At 42.6% G+C, this 17,227-nt stretch overlaps 1 protein-coding gene across 4 annotated transcripts in view; it reads left to right on the forward strand.

The window, feature by feature from the left end:
- Positions 1-16,961, forward strand: part of SRPK2 (SRSF protein kinase 2) — a 166,067-nt gene extending 149,106 nt beyond the window's left edge. Inside the window, exons 13-16 of one of the 4 annotated variants that reach the window (XM_023737073.1) lie at positions 2,814-2,883; positions 3,527-3,619; positions 3,996-4,088; positions 14,862-16,961. In XM_023737073.1, coding sequence (XP_023592841.1) covers positions 2,814-2,883; positions 3,527-3,619; positions 3,996-4,088; positions 14,862-15,046 — 441 coding nt within the window. In that variant the 3' untranslated portion in view covers positions 15,047-16,961. Of the gene's footprint in view, positions 1-2,813; positions 2,884-3,526; positions 3,620-3,995; positions 4,089-4,119; positions 6,381-14,861 lie in introns of those variants that run through there. The other 3 variants (XM_023737074.1, XM_004382613.2, XM_023737075.1) reach the window with 3 other exon arrangements.
- The last annotated feature ends 266 nt before the right edge of the window (positions 16,962-17,227 follow it).

The raw sequence follows: 17,227 nt of genomic DNA on the forward strand, positions 1-17,227 counted from the left end.
ATAACATTATATTTAATTCTTCCTCATAATACAAAGCTGTAATAAAGATTGTAATAAAATGCAGATGGTAAAGCCCAGAGCCCTTTGAGTTTTATAAATAGCATCAAATTGTATAGAGACTCAGATTGAAATGAGAGTTGACATGTGGTAGCAGGGTGTTCTTACTCACAGACAAGAGCTTGCTGTTGTAGGGGAGGAGAGCTTTAGGTTCTACAGTTGAAGAAGGAAGACAAAATTGGGCAAACTACTTGGGGTATGTTGTTAAATTTATCTTCTTTTTCTTGAGCTCTGGGGCCTGTTCAGGTATAAGTGTGCATGACCTGAAAATTCTCTTTGGGCCAAGGCTTTGACTCTTCTGCATTTGTGTGTCAGAGTGCCTGAAAAGGTAACATTTTATGAACCCCACGGTGAATATTCTGGTGAGTGCCATGGAAACAAGAAAAGCCAGTCTGTCAGATTTCATCAGACTTCTTCAGCACTGATCATATCACAAAACGAATAAGTGCCTCATTTCTTGAGAGTGGAGTACTCTGTCATGGGAAGGTGCTTCAGGAGAGAGGCAGTGGGCTTCCAAGAATCCAAGAACAGAGACTGGTCCAGGGGAAACCCCTCTGAGACAATCAGAGCCAAGTACAGAGGGAAGAGAACACACTACTCAGAACCCAAAGTTCCCAAGTATTAAAAATAAATAATAATGAAGATTGTACTGGGAGTAACTGATTGAATTGCTTCCTTTCGTGTTTTCCTAGATGCCAGCATAAAGCGTGCTGTAAAGTACAGAGGCAGGTGGTTTCATTGTAATGTTCTTTGACCTGTTATGCGTGTCATGTTTGTTAAGATCTAGTCACTCTCCAGAGAAGCAGGACTAAGTAACATTGTAGGGAACTTCCGTCTTGCTGCTTTTTTTAAATCATTTCGTTGATATGCTTCTTTGAGTCAGGTTTTTTTTGTTGGAAATGTGTGCTCTTTTCCCCTCTGGATGAGTGGTCTTGGCTGGCCTTCCTCTTGGGAATGCTCTTTTCCAGCCTTCAGAGCTGCATCTGTGTGGCCACTGCTAGTGAGCTTGCCTTCAGAGTTCTCTAGATGTTTGTCTCCTCCACACTTCTCAGTCTTTGGCTCAGCCCCCGGGAGTACGTGTCCATCTGACTGCCTGACCTCCCTGAGCCATGTCCATGCAGTAGGGGAACCCACAGTCTGTGGTGGCTGGGGCTTTCATTGCAGTTTCTATGAAAGTGGCTTCTTGAGTCTTTTCTCCCATAGGGTTTTCAGATTTTACTCTTGGCTTGTGAGGTATTGAACTGATTGCTTCCGAGGCTAGAACTGCTTCCCAGGCGAGAAAAAAACTCTTCAGGCCATTGAATATGTGAGTCAATTATTCCTCTCGGATTTGGGGCCAAATGTGAGATTTTCCTATCCTGATCTGATGGAAGTGACCCAGCTGTCTTACTGATTGGGTAGAGACAGGCCTTAAGTAAGGACCTGCCAGGGTCTGTTGGTCCCTCATTGCCCCTGCAGCCTTTGGATGGCTCTGTGCTGATGTTCCCTGTGTCGGGTTCAGGGTAGGGGTCCTGAGCTCATTGCTCATTGCAGGGTGCTTCCCTCCTCCTCCAACCATTCATGTGCAGTCTTGTTTAAAAACAAAACAAGTGAAAAGAAGTGGTCCCAGGCCAGCAGTGTCCACTCTTAGTTTGCTAATGGCAGTGCTGGGAGAGATGGGCCCCTCACCCAGGCAGAGCCGTGTTCTTGTCTTCTCTGCACTCTGTGGTCATTGAAACAGAGAGAAGATAGGCTGGCCCATACACTTTCCTCAGTGATGGTCATGGAGGGTAGGAGCGGGCAGGGAGGCCCCTAGAGAGGAAAGGGGTGTTAGAGACATCACTGACCTATAGGCAGGAATGAAATGGGGGGTAGGCCTTGAGAACCATTCACAACAGCAAGATCTGATTCAAAGTCCAGGTACATATGGGGCAAACCAGAAATGGGATTTAGCATGTGTTTTTGTGTGTATTTATGATATTTGGTCAGCAGAGCAATAGCACTTGCTGAATTTGTATATTGTTACCAAATTAAACACATGGTCCAGAGATTTCTTTGGAAACAAGGAAAGTAGACTTCCTGGCAGAAATGGAAGCAAGTGGCCTCCCCCACACCCAGGCTGAGGGATGAACAGTGATAACTCAGAGCCAGCTGTCCTTGACTGTCCTCAGGAGAGGGGGCTGCAAGGTGATCTGGCTCATCATGGCCCGGGGGAAGTGGGGCAGGGGGAGGCTTTTTTGGCTGTAGGTTTTCCCTTATTTGAGTCAGAGATAAATGATGATGAAAATACGTGACAAGGTGATGAAAGTAGCCCTTGATTACTAGTGCATGAAAGCCTTTGCTTAAGTAAAGCAGCAGCATCTGCTGTGTAGGGCCCGGGTTAGCGTGGCAGTTGAGGGTAGGGTCTGGAGATGGACAGGCCTGGGCTGGAATCTCGTCGGAATCCTGGCTCTGCTGTTTTCAGTGCATGTAATGGGCTTAGGCCAGGCCTGCCCAGGTGCTGGCCAACTCACTGATGGTTCAGTTCTGCTTCCTGCAAAATGAAGAGGAAATATAGCCCTTACATCTCCCTTTGCAGAGGAGATGTAAAAATATTTCTGAGGCTCCTTTGAACTTTATGAAAGAAAGAAAAAAAAATCGGTGTTGAGCCCCTTAGGAGTGTCTTTGGTTTAATTCAGATCCTCATAAAATGTAGGTCTCTTCTACAAGGAGAAGTAGTTACTGACTTGGGGGGCAGTTTCTGTGAAGTGCTTAGCATGTCATCTGTTGTGTCCTAGGCATTTGAGCTGGCAACGGGAGATTATTTGTTCGAACCGCATTCTGGGGAAGACTATTCCAGAGATGAAGGTGAGTACTGCTGTCCACTAAGTGCCTCATTCTGGGTCTCCTCTGAACCCCGAGCTTCTGGAGAGTTTTTTTTTGTGCCAAAGTAGAGCCATGTTTGGTTTCCAAACACCAAATTCAGACATCTGTCCTTTGAGTTTGTAGCTCCCTCGTCCCAGTGAGCCGACAGAGCCGGCCTGGCCCAGGCTGTTCTGTGAGAGCCTCGCAGGCCTGAGCAGTCCCGCCCTCCAGGCCTCCCACAGGGCAGGATGGTGGCTGGCCAAGAGCTCAGACTGTATGAGCCCCGAAGCCTCTCAGTGGTTGTTTCGTCCACTCATCTGCCACCCATCTCTCTGTCCTGTTTGGAAGCTGAGTTGAAAACCTGTGAATTCCAGCCAGAATTCCATCTGCAAACCCAACCATCTCCATGCTTATTTGCTTGTGATGCTGGGGTGCCCTGGGGTGAGCTCGTGTCAGTCACTGTTGGCTAAGCTCCACATGGTGCCTGAGACCAGCCGGCCCCCAGAGCCTCTGCGTGGGTATGCTGCAGACATTGTTGATTTGAATCTATTTCTGATTTTTTACTAATTTCAATTTTTCCCTCTTCTTTTATCCCATCCTTCCCCTTGCCCCTCCCATTCCCGTATCCTTCTTCTCTCCTCCATAGACCACATAGCCCACATCATAGAGCTGCTAGGCAGTATCCCAAGGCACTTTGCTCTATCTGGAAAATATTCCCGGGAATTCTTCAATCGCAGAGGTAGTACCTCTTCTTTTTGAAAAGCGCCACGATGCAGACAGAAACGGAATAGGAGCTGCTGATTGTAGCACTAATGGTGACAAAGGCATTTTTCCTAAATTCGAAAAGCGACCCCAGCAGAATTGCTGTGCTGATTTCAAAGTGGACAGGGGAGACTGCACTTGGCCCCATCCTTGCAGGTGCCCTGAGGTTTGGCCCCTCTGCAGTGCGCCTGACAGCTAGAGCCCTCTGGCTCTGACCCCAAACCTGGCTGGCCAGGGAAGAAAGCCAAGGCACGCTCTGTTTCTGTCTGCGCGGGCGGTGGCAGTGTTTGCATGCAGTGTACTGATTAAACTGTCATGTGTTTCTGTTTTGCTGGCAATGTTTTCCAATGCAGATCACATAGCATTGATCATTGAACTGCTGGGAAAAATCCCTCGAAAATACGCTATGTTGGGAAAATATTCCAAGGAGTTTTTCACCAGAAAAGGTAACGGTATTTATGCAATGCTAATTTTCAGCGTGGTCTTCTCCTAAAAGGAGAAATTGTGCATTCGTGTTTGGGCAGTGGAGAAAGACGTGGACTTTTACAACTGGGGAATTCTGCTGAAGAAAACACTCAAGAAGTAAACCTGAACCATCTGGTATCTGTGGAATAAGAATTTTGTAAGAACCACCTTCCCCTCCCTGCCTCTCCCTTTTCCTGCCTCAGGCACCAATTTGTGTATTTGTTTGTAGTAGGCGTTTTTTAGAAACCAGCAAGACTTATCTTTGCATTTTGCACGTTGTTCATGGACCCAAACAGAGTGCCTCTGCAGCACAGCACAAGTGGCTAAGAGACTGGACTTAACACAAAGCTCTCCTTTGGTCTATCTCAGCTATTTAATTATGAATATAGGAGGAGCTGGCTTAATACAGTAGTTGTAGGCCTGTGAAATCCTATGCACATCATGTTCTTATCAGTCGGATCTTATTTCCCATTATATCATAGTTGATTTATTTTAATGTTGTTGTTCTTGTTCATTTTCCCTTGACATCGACTTGAACGACTGTCTCATTGCCTTATGTAATCCCCAGTTAGTGATCAGTTTTAAAAAACACCCAGAAGTCCAAAGAAATTTTTTTAAACACTCCTCAATGCCATATTCTTTTGTGAGAGCATAGTTGTTCCTCTTAATTCATGTTTTCCCACTTTAAATTTTTAGTTGCAATACGCCTTAATAAAGAACTTAGAAAGCTGATGTGAGCAGGACATGGAGTTTGTAGAAATTTCTGAAAATCCCAGATACTTTCCTATCTCCCCTACCTTAGCCAAATTTGGAAAATCAATTCGACTTTTTATTTTCCTGTGAGATAAGGAATTCTTGTAGAGTAATAATCCTTTATTATACACTTTGGTGATGTTCTGCTAACCAGCCTTTGGTTTATCCTTTAAATTACATTTCCCTGTAAAATATGCAAGACCTGAGAACCAAATGCACCAAAGTTACGGGTGATGGTGATTTTCTCCTCCACTTTCTCTGAGTCCTTTGACCACACCTCTCAGCTTTGCTGGACCACCCAGTGGAAGTGACTTGTGAAACTATGTAACTAGATAGCTTTTTAAGGCTTATCACAGGAAAAGAAATTGTCATGGAAAAAACTGTCAGACCACCAGCATTAATTTTTGGTTGAGGATCTGGCCCCCGAGTCTGGGTCATATGAGCAAGGGGCAGAGTGGCCCTACTCACACAGATTATCACAGGCCATGTGGAGCTAAGGGCACTGGCTTTGCCCTTCACTTCTGTGTTCAGTGATAGAGCTGGGGTTTGATCCTGTCAGCTGTGAGACCGGGGCATATCACGTAATCTCCTAACTTCAGTGTCCTCATCCATGAAATGGGTAACAAGTTGCATTGTTGTTTTAAGAACGTATAAGAGGATGATATAATAGCTGTTATTGTTGCTAAAGCAGAAGTTACAAACAGGAAAGCATGGTAAACATTCGCACAGCCTTCTAAACAGCAATATTACTGAGAGAATGGACTAAGGTTTCCCAGGAAACTTCCAGAAAATGTTGTTTAAAAATAACATTTTATTTATTTGGAGAAACTCTGGATTATTGTGGGCTGTTATTCTCTGTGGCGGGGGAAATTGTTTATTTTAATTGAGGCAGACTTCCAAATTTCCAAATGTTTTCAGAGCCTGTGGGAGATGGACTGGCCCCAGGAAGACTTGGCTGATAGATGACTTCACAGTGAGCTCCTACCCACAGCCCTTCCCATCACCTGGTGAGAGCTGGTGGAGAGGGGGCCAAGTGGAGCTCAGTCAGCCTCGTCTGTCTTGGAAATCGAGAACATCATTGACCTAATGCTGCCCCTGAGGACACGTGGGGCAGGCAAGAGAGGCACTGGGCCACAGCACTTGCTCATTCTAGTCAAGTAGAGTCTCCTGAAGGTAGATGGGTAGATTCCAGCACCAGGGTTTGGGAACTGTTTTCCCACCACAGGAATCTGGGTGGTGAGGACCTGCAGCTAAGAAAGGTGCCTGTGAATTAAACCTTTATTGTGGCTCTTCTTGAGTAGTCCTAGTGGTGCAGCAGTTAAAGTGCTTGGCTGCTAAGCAAAAAGTCACCAATTGGCATGTTAGAGTGGATTTATCAGGTTAGACCCACAGACTCACAGAGTGCCCAGGGGACATACCCTTTACCACAAAGGTGAGGAACAGATTTGTGAAGGGAGCTCCAGCATCCTTGAAGACTGCTGTGATTGCTATTTTATGTAAGTCAGATTTGACAGTGGGAACTGCCCTAACTGAACTAAGACACTGTTATGGATTGAACTGTGTCCCCTCCAAATATCTATCGACCTGGCTAGGTCATGATTCCCAGTATTGTATGATTATCCACCATTTTGTCATCTGATACGATTTTCTTGTGTTGTAAGTCCTATCTCTATGATGTTAATGAGATGGGACTGTCGGCAGTTATGCAGACTCAATCTACAAGATTAATCTACAGTTTAAGCCAGTCTCTCTTGAGATATATAAGAGAAGCGAGCAGAGAAACAGAGGAACCTCATATCACCAAGAAAGCAGCACTGGGAGCAGAGCGCGTCCTTTGGACCTGGGGCCCCTGTGATGAGAAGCTCCTCTACTGGGGAAGATTGATGACAAGGACCTTCCTCCAGAGCCGAAAGAGAGAGAAATCCTTCCCCTGGAGCTGATTCCCTGAATTTGGACTTTTGGCCTACTAGACTGTGAGAGAATAAACTTCTGTTTGTTAAAGCCAAAAAAAAAAAAAGAAGGTCGCCAGTTGGAACCCACCGGCCGCTCCACAGGAGAAAGATGTGGTAATCTGCTTCTGTAAAGATTTATAGTCTTGGAAACCCCATGGGGCAGTTCTACTCTGTCCTATAAGGTCACTATGAGTCAGAATCCACTGGATGGCAACAGGTTTGGGTGTTTTTTTTTGTTTTGTTTTGTTTTTTTTTTGGTGGCTCTTCTTAGCTTTCCTCAGAAGAACTGACAGGGAGCTCTGCATTTCTCTCTCCCATTGTCAGCTGCGGGGTGGGGTGGTCACGTACTGTGGGCAGGGGGAAGAAGGAGGAAGAAGGGCTCCTCCCTGAAGCCAGCCAGTCAGGTTTGCTCGGAGAGGGACTGCTCTGAGGTACTGGTGCCTGTTGGACTGGATGCTGGCCAAGCACTGAGAACCAGCAGGGACAGCATCTGTAAATGCTAGGCCCTTAACCAGCAGTGGGGACAGAACCTTCTGCAGGCTCCTGCATCTTCATCTCCAGGGCAGGTTGATGAATGATGCGTGGTGCCTGATATCGGAGGGGCAGGTGGGTTCAGCTGAGAGTGGCCATCCCTCGGCCCTTCATGACTGGAAGGCAGCTTTCACATGGCCTTCCCTGCAGCATCTTCTCTCCTGGAAGAACTTGTGGTCTGTCCCTCTACGCTGTCCCTGCTCATGGCCCAGTGTGAATATGAGGTGTCGGATCTGGTGCACAGTGAGGGCTGCTGTGTGCGGTATGTCGTTACCGTCTTCATGCCACATGCTTCAGTACTTGTGTGTGCAGGTTCTTTCTGAGGCATTTGCTTTATCGTGACCTGCAGAGTTAAAATGCATTCGGCATCACTGCTAATGATAGACCACAAACATTTTGACTCGGTGTGACCATGGTAACGAGAGTTCTTTCTTCCTTCTTGTAGGTGTAAGGGAACTTTTATGACGAGGCAAGAGATCTCTCAAATGTCTGAGACTTCGGACTTCTGTTCTTCTTGATTGTTGTTTGTTCATAATGCCTGAGGGGATCAGAAGGATTTAGGGTTTTTACAGAAGTCACAGGAATAATATTTTGAGGAATGAGGGCCTGTCATAAAAATAGATTTCACCATGTTCCTGAGGATGAGAGGAATGATTTGTTGTATAAAAGATGTGTGTTGGCGTGTCTCTATAAATAATATGCAGATACACGTTTCGGAAATAATAACAACTGTATCCATTTAAAAAGTTTTCTCAAATACCTTTGTGCTAGAACTGATAAAGGAAAAGCAAAACTGAAAACGGCAATCAATGTGCTTAAGTCACATTAGAAAACAGAACTAGAGTGAGTAACAGGTTTTCCTGCCTCTCTGTCCTCCTGGATGAGAAGCAGGTTATCACCCCACACAGGGACACTGGCGTTCTTATCAGTCAAGAGTGGGGACTGTAAAAAGCTGAAAATCATATGCAGCTAATTGACATCCTGTCTTCCTGTTTATAATTCAATACAAAGTCATTGCTAGTAGTTTGAATTATTGCTTGGACAGGAATTTAAAAATTGAGTTGAATTTTTTGGCAGGGAATGTAACAGTTAATTTGATTCTTCCTTCAGGTTTGGACATTAGCTGTCAGAGATCTGTGAGAAACCGGTGTGGCTAGGCATGGCCCAGTGGGAGTCAGCACCTCTGTGCTCAGGAATTGGGCAGCCCCTAGAAGTGCCCCCGCTCTCAGGTGATGGTAGAAACAACAGTGCAACTGAGGGCAACCTTACCGAACTGTTCAACAGACTTCCTTTGGATGCGTCAATAGCTATCGTTTTAGAAAAATTTCCTGTGTTGAGAATGGAAGTGTCAAAGGGGACAGTTGACTTTTTTTTTTTTTAAACTGTTTCCTGGATCAAGGCACCTCATTTGATGGGCTCTCTGTGAAGGACTGTTGTACACAGGGATGTGTCGGACTAAAGACCTTCTTAACTAGGGTGAAAAACGTCAGAGCGTGCAAAAAACTGCCATGTAGGCAAAAAACTGCCATGTAGGCAAAGGACTGTGTATATCTGCAGCTTAAGATGCCCGTTTCTGCCCCTGTTGGTGACAGCTCAGGATCAGTGAATGAAAGTCAAGTAGGGAGGAGAATATGCAGGAGAGGCGAAGGAGGGACTGAGTTGTAAGAAAAGATACTATGTTCTCTGTTCTTAAGGTTTAATGTTTAAAATGAAACTTTTTAGAAAGATTTTATCTTCACAATTACCTAAAAATCAGTAGACTCTCATATCTGTGAAGAATAAAGCTCTTTTGTGGGCTTTTGACCTGTACAGGCTGAAAACGGTCCCTGCCTTTCCTTGATTTTCTTGGCCTCAAGTTTTAAGAACTGCTCAAATCATTGCAGTTTTGCAAAAGGGATAACAGACAAATGCCAGGCGTAGGGGTAGAACAACTTATGAACTGTGGGGTGTCCTCTGAGGGCCTCTGTCACCTGTGGAAACACTGGGAAGGAAGAGCTTGGCATCTGTGGAGGCCCTGCTTATATAAGCCCCTCTGGGTGCTGGCTGCCAAGATGGGTGGTGGAGCCCAGGGCTCTTCCCCTCAGCGGGAACTTGGCTCATTATGGAAAGAGCTAGGAAAAGTTCCCTTATACTGTTGAGTCTTAACCACAATTTCATCTTAAACATGAATTCTGAGTTGTAAGAAGTCTTGTTTTTTGTGATGAGACCTTGGAAGATAAACTCTGGGGCACAGGATCTTTGTCATGCTCGCTGCTGAGTCCCCAGGGCTCAGATTGGTGCCTGGCAAAGAATAGATTCAGTAAATGTTTGCTGATTAAATTTTTAAAAATTAACCTTTATCCAGTGTTTGTTTGGGGTGGAAGTCTTTGTGGACTAGTAGGGTGACCATGTGGTCCTAGTGTAGTGCCCCTTAGTACCTCTTTCCCTATCACACACATTCCTGTGTGGAGGATAAAATCCATCCTCGCTAGAGTTGTGATGTGATAGCAGTGCTGAGGCAAATGACACAAAACACACACCACAGAGATATTTTGCAGAAATAACAAACCACAAGGCCACACAGCTGATCATAGGTTGAGTCTGAGTTACTGTTTTAATAATTTTAAATTTGAACATAGGATGCAAAAAGCAGTGAAATAACAGGTTCAAGTTCACTTCCATTATAGTTCATCCTATTTATTCCTATTGCTTAATATGAGCTACTAATTAAGCAGAATGTTTAGTTTTACTGCATGCACTAACACACATTGGACTAACTCTTGGAGTTATTACTGTGTTACATGTTTTGTACTAGTTATTTTATTACAGTTTTATTGAGATGTAATTTTACATACCATCAAATTCTCCCTTTTAAAATGTACAGGTCAGTGGGTTTTAGTTTATTCACAAAGTTGTGCAGCCATCGTCACTGTCTTACTTTTAGAACATTTTCATCACCTTAAAAAGAAACCCCATGCCCATTAGCAGTCACTCCCCATTCTCCCCTGCCCATCTCCTGGCAAAACCTACTTTATTGTCTCAATGGATTTGCCTGTTCTGGACATTTCATATAAATGGAATCATACAGTATGTGGCCTTTGTGTCTGGCTTCTTTCACTCAGCATTATGGTTAGAGGTTCATCCATGTTGTAGCATGTATTGGTCCTCCATTTCTTTTCATGGGTGAGTAATATTCCATTGTATATTTGTTAAGGAGCCCTGGTGGCACAGTGGTTGAAGGGATTGACTGCTAACCAAAAGGTCGGCAGTTTGAAACCACCAGTGGCTCCGTGGGAGAAAGATGTGGCTTCTGTAGAGATTTACGGCTTCGGAAACCCTATGGGGTTGCTATGAGTCAGAATCCACTCGACGGTAGTGAGTGGGTATATTTGTTTAACCATGAATTGATGGACATTTGGATTGTTTCCACTTTTTGGCCGTTATGAATTAATGCTACTATGAACATTCAGAAGCCCTGGTTGCATAGTTGTTAAGAGCTCAGCTGCTAACTAAAAGGTTGACAGTTTAAATCCACCAGGCGCTCCTTGGAAACCCTATGGGGCAGTTCTACTGTGTCATATAGGGTTGGTATGAGTTGGAGTCGATTTGATGGTAATGGGTTACTTTTTAATGAACATTCAAGTCCAAGTTGTTGTATGCTTCCGTTTCTGTTCCAGTTTATCTGTTGCTTTTGATGTCATATCTAGAAACCACTGCCTACTCCAAGGTCATGAAGATTTACTTCTCTGTTTTCTTCTAAGTTTTATAATTTTAGGTCTTACATTTAGGTCTATAATGCATTGGGGGTTAGTTTTTGTATGTGGTGTGAGGTAGGGTTTGTACCAATTTTTAACTTAAATATTTGCCTACGTATAGTTTGTCTACCTATATAGGAATTTGCTCAACTGTCTTGTATTTTGCCTCTTGCTTTGTACTGATATTTATCGATAGGTTAACTTTCTCCATGAACTCTATTAAAGCTTATCTTAATCTGTTTGACATCATGATTTGCTTTATAATTACCAGCATTCTCTGAAATACAGTGCTGTAATTTGTCTTTATAGTCCCCTCATGTGTAGTATGAGACCTCATATGCCTGTATCTTTAATTCTGGAATCCTGTAATTTCATGGACAAAACAATAGCTTCCTTCACAGACCTCTTAAAATAACCTTCAAGAGAAGCCTAATGGAAGTACTTGATTTTTTTCTTTAAAAAGCACTCTGATAATCTGGGACATGCTGTACACAGGCAGATACAGTCACTGTCACAAAGTCCTTACTCCAGAAGAGGAAAGAACCTGTTTACTGTCCATTGTCCCCAGCTCTGTCGAGGCATTTCTGCCCTCAAGAACAAATGAGGAAGCCCGGGGGCTGCTGGAGAATGGCACCTGATGGCAAAGTAACCCCCCCCCCCCATATCTTTGCTGACCTGTTGTTTGAGTGCACGTGGGTGAGAGTCGATACTGAGATTGACAGCTTGCAATCACAGGAAAGGTGGATATTTAGCATTTCTTAAGAACGAAAGGCTGGAAACAGGTTTTACAATAGCAACAAATAGTAAAGGAGGATTTTTAAAATATTTTATCTTATTATTATATTTACTATGGTAAATGGTGGCGACCATATTTCTATGTTGCTTACACTCTGGCCTGGAACTGGGGAATGGACTTGAGTCCCTTATTCGTTGGATGAGCCTGCTCCTGGCATTTTTGCTAGCAGTCGATACACAAGTTGGGGGTTTGGGCCTTGTTTTTAAGTTACCTTTACCAACCGTTTACAGGAGTGCATTTCTTCTGTTGTATTGTAATACTGTTACTTGTTGCTCAGTGCCAGTTGGTGCTTAGGATTACCTTATATATTGCATATTTTGCTGTTATAGATGGCATCTTTGCACATATAGTTTCTTTTGTGGGGTCACACAGTGGAGCCATACCAGAAAGGCCTGGCGGTTTGCTTCCATAAAGATCACAGCCAAGGAAACCCTATGGAGCTCAGTTCTACTCTGTAACACAGGGTCACCATGAGTCGGAATCAACTCAGTGGCAGTTAAGTTTGGGTTTTTTTTTTTTTTTTTGGTTACCTGGTCAGAAGTATTTTAGATACATTAAACTGTTCTTTAGAAGTATTTTTATCAGTTTTTAGTGCTGCTAGTTGTGTGTGGGTAAATAGTTTTTACAGTCTTCCAGCAGTGTGTTGTTTTCATCACTGTTGTTAATGCAGATTTTAAGGCATCTATAGTGGTAAAAGCTTATTGTCTCTTTTCATGGAAGGTTGTATTTAATTTGATGTCTGTTGATGGATCTTAGTTTAAAATTGACACCCTCCGAAGTAGGTTCCTTTGCTTGTCTGAGAAGACTGATTCTCAGCAGTTGCGTTCATTTGCCAACCTGGAGCATATTCCAAGTCAAAGTAGGTGTCAGTAAAGCTCCCTTCTCTTCCCAGAGACTTTGTTTCAGCATGTCAAGGTGAGCTTTGGTAGTTTGCTGTAACTGCCCCTCTGGTGAGATCAGCAGTCCCTATAAAACCAATATAGCCGCATTACGGAAAAGTTGGAAGTTGCAGAAGCAAACATACTAACAAAGCCACTGCTGGTGTTTTGGGGCACTGCTCTCCATCTTCTTGGGCCTTTTAAAAACCTCTCTGGTGATCAGAAAGTAGAACAGAGTTTTGACTCCTGTTCTTTTACTGTCAGACATTGTACTATATGCTATCCCCCCTCCCCATGTTATTAAGTAATGGTAAATAATACTCAATAAGCATATGTACCATTTATTTTTAAACCAAGATTCTCCTATTGTTGAGCATTTATAATTTTTACAAGCATATACAATTTTTCAGTGAGCATAATTTGGGGTTAGGTTGCAGAATGTCAGAGTTTATTTCCTTAGGCTGACTTCCTAAGAACTGGAATTTCTGCCTTAAAGGGGATGCACTTTCAGTGATTGTTCACACATTGTTCTTGCGGAGACCTGGTTTCCTTCACCCAGGAAGTCACCTTTTCCATCTCTGAGGTAGCAGATTCCCTTCCCTCATAAAAACAGACTTGACCTCCACTCTGGAAGTGCTGCTTACTCTCTCCCTAGTCCTCCCTTTGGGACCAGAAGTTTATTTTACATGCCAACATCTTTAACAAGACAGATTACAATTCTGTAAACATACAAATGTAAAGGGTATGAGCAAAAAGAAAAAGTCATTGGGTTAGTAGGGTGGGATTATGACTTCTTCGTACCTTTTGTTTTTCTAATTTTCTGTAATGTTCTTTCATTTTCTTTATGATTAAAAAAGGGGGAAGGTCTTCTAAATAGATTTGAATAAATGGGTGAAACAGCCCAGGCCTCCTGAGATGACCTTTGTGAACCAGAGCTGATTCTCTATTAATGCATATCGTGAAGAAACTAGTCACCGCAGGGCAGCCGAGGTGCTGAATGCCTCCTCCCTGACCTCGGAGACTCAGCTGTGTGCAGGGGCGCGTGGAGCCTCCTTGTGCAAGCTGTGTAGATTGCTCTGGGCCCACCCCAGGTTAGGTGCCTGGGGTGGGAGCTGCTTAGGGCAGACTCTGAGGGGCGCACCCAAGGAGGCCTCTCTACAAACGGGATGTCCTGTGAACATTTCTGTCAGACAGAAAAAATGAGTTGTTATTAATGAAGTTAGCCTGGCCTTTTGTCAGTTGAACGTAAAAATCTTTTTTTCCCCCTCATTATGAAAGAACCATTACAATTCACAGGCTATTTAGTCACTGTGTTATGTCAGTGAAGGCTGCTCGTTATCCCCCGTTTTTATATTGCAGCCAGAACATTTTGAAAAGTATAACTTCAAGGTTTACACAGTGATGTCCTGGAATCTTAGATTTTACAACAAATTTGTAGACATGAATAGTATGTGATACGGGTTGGCTTCTAGAACTGCGCTGTCCAGTATGGTAGCCACTCACCACATGTGGCTATTTAAACAAATTAAAATTAAATATTTAAACAAATTAAAATTAAATATAGGTCCTCATTTCAAGTGCTCAATAGCACATGTGGCTGGTGGCTACCATATGGGACAGTGGAGATACAGAACATCTCCATTACCCTAGAAAATTGTATTGGGCAGCACTGTTTAGAGGAAAAGACTCTCTTGCTCTTTTTTTGTTTTTGCATGTTAACACGCAGAAATAGTGATCCAAGGAATTTAAATAGTGTGTGTATCTTATAGTTTTTGCTAAACTAGTTGCAGATTACAAAAGAATCCCAAATTGGAGTGAGAGGCTCCATCAACCTTTGTAGATGAAATAAACCTAGAACTGATGTGCGTGAGTCCTGAACTGTTCCCGTTTTAATCAGTCCCTGTTTACACCCATTGAGTTTACTTGAAATAATGGCACAGTCATATACATGTAGTGGTTATTGCTTAAGGGGGGGAAGCTGGCCTGCTTTGTCGTTGCCAGAGTGTTCAGCAGGTAGGTTGTCTGCATCACTGAAAAGAACCTGGCTGGACCAACAATGGGAAATGCAAATGGAGAACTTTTTTGATACTGGCATGTTTTTCCCCTGTAGGAGAACTGCGGCACATCACCAAGCTGAAGCCCTGGAGCCTCTTTGATGTACTTGTGGAAAAGTATGGTTGGCCCCATGAAGATGCTGCACAGTTCACAGATTTCCTGATCCCGATGTTAGAAATGGTTCCAGAAAAACGAGCCTCAGCTGGCGAATGCCTTCGGCATCCTTGGTTGAATTCTTAGCAGATTCTACAAATATAGCATTCTGAGCTAGCAAATGTTTTCCAGTACATTGGACCTAAACGGTGACTCTCATTCTTTATCAGGATTACAAGTGAGCTGGCTTCATCCTCAGACCTTTATTTTGCTTTGAGGTACTGTTGTTTGACATTTTGCTTTTTGTGCACTGTGATCCTGGGGAAGGGTAGTCTTTTGTCTTCAGCTAAGTAGTTAACTGACCCACTTTCATCTGGAAACAACATGACTAAGCATTGTTTCTTGTGTTGTGTGACATCGAGATGTCATTTTTTTGAACGAAAAATACTTTCCCCTTGTGTTTGGGCAGGTTTTGTAACTATTTATGAAGAAATATTTTAGCTGAGTACTATATAATTTACAATCCTAAGAAATTATCAAGTTGGAACTAAGAAATAGCAAGGAAATGTACTGTTTTACCTTCTGGCAAAGGGACATCATTCCTGTATTATAGTGTATGTAAATGCACCCTGTAAATGTTAATTTCCAGTAAATATGGGATGGGGACTCAAATTTCAGAAAAGCTACTAAGTGTCGAGTGCTTTGTAGCCTAAGTTGCATGTAGCGGACTTTAACTGCTCCAAGGAGTTGTGCAAACTTTTCATTCCATAACAGACCTTTTACATTGGATTTTAAACAGTGTGTCTCTGGTTTACAAGATTTCATTCCTTATCTGGCACTTTAAAGGAAGAAAAGACATGCTTCTCATTCTGAAGTACGCATTATTGTTTAGCACTCCCATTCGTATTTTTGCATATTTTTCCTCAGAGTACTTCTAAAGAAAAAGAGCGATTTCCCTTTAAAAATGTGATAATCCAGTACCACGTGGTGTTGCCTCCACCAAACACTGTAAGTTAAACTATACATAGATTAAATTGGACAGTAGAAACATGTTCAGTGTGTGGAATGAAAGTAACTTTTTTTTTTTGAAAAGCATGAGTGTCTAAAACACAAGTGCGGTAGATACAATTTGCAGTGCAGTGGGCAGAGTGACTCCTAACATCTCAGAGGTAACAGTGATCACGTTAATTCCATAGGTAGTTTTATGTATTGCTACAACAAATTTTGTTTTTCCATGAATTGAAGTAATGATTTTTTCCCTTTGCAGGTTGCACAGTTTTGCTTATGCATTTTCTTAAAATTAATTGTAGAATCCAGGACACAAACCATAGTAGTCAATACATTTTTAGAAGGTAATATGCAGAGGTGTATTTAACCTCTTTTAGAAGTCAGTGGGATGAATGTAAGTTTTTTTTAAATTTTAAATTCATTAAGGTGCCTCGTTTTTCTTGACTTTTGTCCATCAAGATATATATCCATACGCCTTTGCAATAACTAGATTGTGAAAAGATACCAAGTGTTGTAACAATAATCTATTGTTTGAGGTGCTTGCAGTTGTTTTAAAAATTAAAGTTTTCTTTTCCCCCCCCAGAACACTGTCTTGGTCATTGGCCTATATTTGAAGTGATAGAGTCAACGAACATTTGCTGTCATTTTAGTGCAGTATAACCAAAACCTAAAGGAAATAACATTCTTGTTGCTGGAAATGTAGTTGTTTAACATGCATAAAGGCTTATTATAAGGAAGTCATTTATTGTTTTATAAGGACAGAATATGCATTTAGAAAAGATGCTGCAGTATGTAGAATTCATTACGTAGAATTTCAGTAATCCTTTTTCATCAAAAACACATTAATTGCATTCTGGTTGAGCATCTTAGTGCAATTTTTTTTTTTAAACAGTATTCACTGTGAGGGAACAAGATACATAATCTTCTTAGGAATTAGCATTGTATCACATATCACTGTGAGGTAATACATATCATTCAAGAAGTGTGCATGCTAAATTTTTCTAGCGTGGCTGTAGGTGACCATGTAGGTTCTTTGACAGGTGGTGGCTGTAGACCATATAGTGATGCCGTCCACGATTTCCATAGGAAACACACAGAATGTATTTGTATCTCCGTGAGTGTATACAGATCTTTACCAGGGCAACAACACACTTGAATAAAATTTGACTAGTGCAGTTTGGGCCCATGTTGGAAAATAAACTGGATTGTTATTAATTTTGAAAGTGTCTCTCCCTTGTGATAAAAAAGTCACACTAGTTAATAATATAGACACAGATTGCTCTGTTGTTGTTAGGTGCCATCAAGTTGGTTCTGACTCAT

The sequence above is a fragment of the Trichechus manatus genome, unplaced genomic scaffold, assembly GCF_000243295.1.
Source record: "Trichechus manatus latirostris isolate Lorelei unplaced genomic scaffold, TriManLat1.0 scaffold00096, whole genome shotgun sequence".
Lineage (NCBI taxonomy): Eukaryota > Metazoa > Chordata > Mammalia > Sirenia > Trichechidae > Trichechus > Trichechus manatus.